Here is a 6662-nt window from a genome sequence, read left to right as displayed (position 1 = left end):
ATTATCATTACTCTCTCTCTTGCTTGAAAAGGGTATCCGAGCTCTCGAGGCAGTTTCGGTGGTTGGAGATGTATATACAAGATCGGATTTGTAGGGTCGAGAGCTTCCAGATGAATGAAGAATGGGGTTGGCGAGCGTAAAAGTAGATCGCTATGCTGAACGCCGTAACATGTATATCCAGGATGAACCGTAAATCATGACTTTGGAAAGGTCTCTATTTCAACTGACGATGCTGAGGTATGATTTGAATTATCGGATAATAACTTCGGAGAGTTCGCTATCGGAGGCTTGAGAAGCGAGCGTTTCACCTTCCCAATTCGATGAGCTCTCATCCACAGGGCTGCGCGAGCCAGATGAGATGGAGGACGAGGAGCCCACAGTCCACTCGTCGCTGCTATCATTGCGGAAATCGATATCAAGAGTCGTAAGACCGTATTCGTAGCCCCCGCTGGGCGCTTCACCAAACTCAACGTAGTCGTAGTCCCAGCGGAATGCCTTGTCCATCTGCATCCTGGGCAAGAAATGCATCTTGGAAATGTAAAATGCGATGGCTGCGAGGAATGCACCAGCGACCAAATCCACGGCGTAATGATGAGACAAGTACATTGTTGCCCACCACATCCACATTGCGTAGAAGATTACCACAGGCCGGAGCTTGGGGAAGCAGTAGCTCATGAAAAGAGCCTCCAGAACTGCATTTCCAGAATGCAGAGATGGAAAGGCTCCAAACACTAGTGGCGATGCTGTGAAGTTGCTGGTGTACATGTCGAATCCAAGGAATTTGTCAACGCGTGCAAGTCCGGCAGGCGATCCAGGCATGGAGTAATTTGCTGGTGCGAGCCCATACATATTTTCGTACCATGGAGCCGAACATGGGAAGAGCAATTGGATTGTCACCCCAAGGATGTTCAAGTACCCGAATGTCCGCGCATACACTGGGACAATTCCCGGGGGTCCAAATAAGAACATCAGAGCTGCCCATACTACTGGTCCTCCAAAATGAAAAAGTCCATATGGCAACCACGCAAGCACATCCAGAACAACGTGTTGGTGTGCTGAGAGGATATTACTCAAATTTGCGCCATAGAATATGTTTTCGAGGGCGGGAAGAACCTTGACCCAGATATGAGGTCGGTATTCAGCTGGAATAAATCTATAAAATGATCAGCAGGGGTTCATGATGTCCGTGGTCCGCAGATCATTGCCAATCGCAGTACCCAGAGATATTGGACCCCTAATAGGAGACATACCTTGCATTGAAGAAGAAGACCAGCCAGGTCGCAATAGGGAGAAAGGGCAGAAAGAATTGTCTCGTTATTGGCATGAGAAGCGCAAGCATAAGCAAGGCCGCAGCTCCCGTTTTCACCAGTGGTCCTGGTGCCTGACTGATTGAGAGAGAGAATATGGCGAGTATTATGAGTATTAAGTAATGCCCGTCATAAATGGACCATCGATGATTCCGCAGCGCACGTATCGAGTCCTTGGGGTTAAAGGAGGTCTCGATAGACGCAATAGCTGATGCGGGTGATTGTGCGGAGCGGAACTTGGAGCGTAACCGTCGACGATATCTGCGAGGTATGGGATTCGGTATCGAGGCCCACGAGAAGGGTAATTTTGATTTTGTGTAGGTTGTGGGCGAACTCGCCGGGTAGAAAGAGTCGGGCATGGCCAGATGAGTTTGCGGCCGGTCGAACTTGGTGGTGAGTGGGCGGGCGTTTCACGGGAGGCGTGGATGGGCGAGGGTTTGTGAGAAGCGGATGGGGATGGATATTGGAAAGGGGTTGGTCGATGCTATGAGCTGCACATGAAGTCGATATTGAGAGCGGCGGCGAGGGTGTCGAGTAGAATAGTTGGCGGTGGTCGTGACGGAGGAGGAAGAAGAAGAAGAAGAAGAAGAAGTGATGATGCCTGCGCCGTGTGGAAGACAAGAGCGGATGTTCGGTCTTGATGAGTTTGGTGATAGGATATGCGCTTTTCACGGTTCAGGCCTAGCGTCTTGGCGCTGAGATGGTAATTTCAAACCACACCCGCTGCCGAAAACGTCTAATTTTATACCGTTATTTATGTCAAACGTTTCTAATTATACATACTTGAAGCTTCGACATAATTATGGGATTTTCTTTATATAAAATAGTTTTTATACGAAGTAGCATAGTTAAGGTCAGATCTTTTCACATCCCACCATGGTGAGCATGGCATGGAATCATAAGGTGGTCTGTGCACTCCGGAGAGCCGTCTCCGTCACGAATTACAACGTCGAGGTGGCTGAAGCATTTGCAGCCTCACTTATATCTAAACTACCTACCTTAGGCAATACGGTTCGCTGTTATTCGCAGATGGGAGCATACAACTCTCCTAGGTTACAGTATCGTTCAGATAGAAGTTATAGACGATGCACTCACTTTGCGGAGGATCTGCAAAGCTGCGACAATGTATGAACAGTCGTCGTCACATACGAACATTCTCATCCTCTGCATTTGCTTTTCTTACACGCCGCAGCTGCAGGCCGCGTTGACGACAAGATGGCTTGGTAAGGCACAGGTAGAAGTATCAGAGTACCGGTACTACGAATCCCAGTCACGACAAGGCAGATATATATAAAAAGGCAGTGTTGCTGCGCATAGTATTCTGATATCATAGATCCGTTATCAGGGCTGAGTTTCGATGGATGAGGCTCATATGTTGCCCTACACGTAAAGTGTCTTTGCTGTTTCAGAATCCGATGAGCATTATTCAGCCGTACTGTACGAAGGCACCAATAATAATACTGTACTGTTTTAACAATATTTTCCCAACTTCCAAGCACCTGCACTTATTCGTTCCCGTTACGGAGTACACCTTTGATTCATTAGGCCGGCGCCGACTTAGTCCAGTAATCTCATTCCATCTCACCAGCCACACCTGAGGACCCTTATCGATCGCATGATCGCATGCACAACTCCCGAATGCACCTTCCAACTCTAAAAATCTACTTCATAAATAAACTCCAAAAAAAAAAAAATCTCTCCTTCTTCCACTCCACTTATCCCTCCAACCACAATCTCTAAAGAACGAAGTAAGATGACCTTCTCCACATTGACAAGCTCGAAGAAGAACCAAACCCTGCACTGGATTTTCTGCCACCCCACTTCACCGCCGTCGGACAGATAAAGTTATGCATTCCGGGCTCGGCTTTTAAATCGCTTCCGAGCATCCAATTAAAAGCCCTGCCCTTGTATAATTTAAAGATTTTGACCGGGTTTTATATTAGCAGCGTTTGCGAGATTAAGAGTGTGGTTTTAGGGGCCGAGCGTTTGGTCCGAGCTGAGCTTGAGCTTGAGCTTGAGCTTGAGCTTGAGCTTGACTCGAGACTCAAGTTAAGTGCAAGCAAGGTGAGGTGATGGTGTGAAAAGTTCGCGTAGAAAAGCGCGTTTCGCGTTTAAGTTGGGATTCAGAGCGAGAACAGGTCGGGAGCGTCACGTGGGTCGTCAGGTAACGCACGCCACCCTCGAACAAGAGAAGATCATCAGAACATGTGCATGGCTCAGTCGAAATGTAACATGTCAGAAGTCCGCATTCTACGACATGCAATTGAAAATAAATATGCCTCTTGCCCTTTCTGTGCTGTGCACGCTTATTATTCCTATCTTTCGCCACTCTCCATCTCATTACTGTTACTGTAGCTGTTTCGTCTTTCATCATCAGATGTATAAGCGTTACAATACTCTAATTCTCTCTCCCTTTTCCGTACTTGGAGTAATAAATGTATCTGTCAGACATAAATCACCTCTCATCACCTCATGTCCCACGTAGCTCGGTACTTATGCAGCTATCTATCCTACCCCTCTATCTATGATTGCAGATTTGATATCAGGCTAAAGTCGAAAGCTTGATGCGGCAGTTCATTAGCACCGTTTATCTACAGCTCTCTCCCAAGGCTATGTCGCAGAGAGGCAGCCTTGTGCAGTCAATGCTGTCTGTCCAAGATTGAACATCATCATATAGTCGATTTATCCATTAATATGTACCCCACCCCGCCTTGAGCCTGGAAACGTGAGAGTCCATCGTGGACCTACGATGAGCTCAACAATAAAGGGAATAAACAGCGTCACGCACCCAGTGCACTTTATTTTGAGAAATACATACATTATGCCTCCTCCCACTATGAGTTTGTTTCGCTGTTATACGTGTACAAGATACATATTTCATCTTCATCTTGAATGAACACAAAATAGCTGCTTCCAATTTTGCGCTACTCGACACTTAGCAAGCGTTGTCTGTCTATATGTTGGAGCGATACAGCAAGGACGTCGTACCTACGGAGCACTACAAATTGCATGGCCCGTCCTAATGTTACACCAGCTAGAGACCTTCCCACGTTTCGTGCTCTGTATGCGGTACCGCCCACACGTGGCTTAAAACGGTAGGAAAGTCGCACGTTTCGGTGAGCTCATATGAGCATTTCCTCCTATCTCGATTGTTTAGAATTTTATAAGTACTGCATGTGAAGTATGTGTTAGGAAGACGGCATATTAGCGTGGAAAAAGGGGATGTATTTAATGTGATGCTCTGAAGGAGCCCTGATATGCAGGATACACTAGCATGGCATGATCAAGGGCATGTCCTAAGGATACACGTGAGTGATACACGTGACAATATAATGCAAGCAGCTTATTGATTTCCTGGGGTGAAGTTATACGATGTCTAAAGTTTTTGTTTGAATAGCATTCTCAGATCCCTATCGAGGACCGAGATACATCCATCTTGGCAGTAGCAGGCCTAGAGGAATCAATATATGGAGTAGGAAAAGTAGGTCGTGCTTGCGAACGGATTTCTAATCTTTAGCGGATTGTAAAACCTTGAAACTTTACTATATAGCAAAAGTTTAATCATACAATGTAAATCCTTATCCCTATATAAATTTGACTGAGATATCTTCATTAGCTCATCCTAGGTGCGAATATAAAAATATATTCCATATATATTGCTGGCCGCTGCGGCAACTTCAGCGCTCTTGCGGACTTTTATGGATCTTTGCGGGTATTTACCGCAGCGGCGCGAAATATGCCGCAGACCAAGTCATACTTGGAGTTCTAGGACTTCATGATTACTGAACGGACCAACTCATTGAATCTAGATATAAAAGGCGACCTTTTCTCTTGATTGAAATGAATACACAGACAGTTAATCATACTTTGTTCTACTTGTTACTATTTCACGACTTAAACTCCTATTACTATTACTATGCCTTCATATCTGATTACTGGAGCGAGCCGTGGTCTCGGCCTTGGCTTCGTTACCGAGCTGGTGAGTTTGTACAGAGCATACTCTTTTTATAATATGCTTGCAATTATAATGGCTAAAATTCAGGTGGGGAATTGTAGTTGAAGAAGAAGGAAAACACGGTCATAGCTACTGCCCGAAATACTGCTGGCTCTCCTGGTCTCCAGAAACTGAAACAAGAACACCCAGACGGCCGTCTGATACTACTCGACTTGGATGTCACGAGCGCCGATAGCATCAAGACTGCCGCCGAGGCAACGAACAAGCTGCTCCTAGGAGGACTGGGCAATCTCATCAGCAACGCCGGCGTGTACTACAACGGCCTGAAGACTTTTGACGAATTGCACGTTCGATTGCCCCTTGCACCACGTTCAGGCAGCCCCATGCATTTGCCAAGGTAGAGATATCGAGACTGATATAGGTTATATATAGGATCGTCGAGGACTTGCAAAAGGAAGTAAACTTCAACATCACCTCGCAGCTCCTGCTCCTGCGCGCGTTTGTGCCCTTGGTACGCAAGAGCCAGGCTAAGAAGATCCTGGTCATCACCTCCGGACTCGGTTCCATCCAGAATGCTCCATATACGCCGAACCTTGCGAATGGATACTCTGTCGCCAAAGCAGCTCTTAACATGTAAGCAGACGAGAGGACAGGTGCAGGCTGAGTCTGGACATAAAGTTAACAAAGGGACTGTCTGTTATAGGCTGGTGCGAAAGTATAGCGCTGTCCTCAAGAACGAAGGCATTACCACCGCGCTCCTCCATCCCGGTAAGTCCGATTCATCCATAGCTGCTGAGCAGCTTCTCAAAAGCTAGACAAGGTCATTTGTTCGTTGGCTGATAGATTGTGCGTTGCAGGCTGGGTTGGATCGACGGATATCGGCAACGGGATCTCGGATTGGATGAACGCGTATGCCCCCGATTACGAGAACCTTTCCCTTGAGACATCTGCTGCAGGTTGTATGAAGGTGTTGGATACACTTACCCCTAAAGATAACGGCGAGTTTTTCAATCACGATGGCACGAAGATTCCGTTCTAGATTGGGGAAATAAACTTAGCTGGGTATTGACGTGTAGGTTCGCTTCCCTGGAAGCAGCTTCATAGTCTTGCCAAATGCGTAACCTATGCCAGTAGTTATAGCACTCTCATGGATATATGTGTAGCTTTATTCATAGAGCAAGAGGGAACCGAATCACTTCCATATGCTAGATATGACAACTAGTCATAGGTCTTCGTCTTCATCCCCAATTATCTCAGAGTAATTTTTCTCAATCATATAACTTCAGACGCCGTAGTGATTTCTTCAGCCTCTAGTATCGTTAGATAGATGCCTATGCACAAATATTAGCATTTCAATGTCTGTCATATTATACTGATTAACGCTTACCAGCAAGCTGCCA

General features: G+C 46.3%; 2 protein-coding genes across 2 annotated transcripts; one reads left to right on the top strand and one right to left on the bottom strand.

The window, feature by feature from the left end:
* Positions 1–249: 249 nt before the first annotated feature.
* On the bottom strand, positions 250–1666 carry aur1 (Inositol phosphorylceramide synthase catalytic subunit; the record flags this gene model as incomplete). Its single annotated transcript, XM_031151825.1, has 2 exons — positions 250–1153; positions 1251–1666. 2 exons carry the CDS (start codon positions 1664–1666, stop codon positions 250–252), a joined length of 1320 nt encoding a protein of 439 aa, XP_031003460.1.
* Positions 1667–5223: 3557 nt separating this feature from the next.
* Positions 5224–6301, top strand: LHYA1_G006891 (putative oxidoreductase; the record flags this gene model as incomplete). Its single annotated transcript, XM_031151824.1, has 5 exons — positions 5224–5286; positions 5364–5609; positions 5684–5895; positions 5966–6030; positions 6120–6301. The coding sequence occupies 5 exons, from the start codon at positions 5224–5226 to the stop codon at positions 6299–6301; spliced, it is 768 nt and encodes a 255-aa protein (XP_031003458.1).
* Between the last annotated feature and the right edge of the window lie 361 nt (positions 6302–6662).

This window comes from Lachnellula hyalina, assembly GCF_007821495.1.
Source record: "Lachnellula hyalina strain CBS 185.66 chromosome Unknown contig00122, whole genome shotgun sequence".
Taxonomy (NCBI): Eukaryota; Fungi; Ascomycota; class Leotiomycetes; order Helotiales; family Lachnaceae; genus Lachnellula; species Lachnellula hyalina.
The sequence above is the reverse complement of the archived record's forward strand: the minus strand, read 5'-3'. Positions and strand labels throughout refer to the sequence as shown.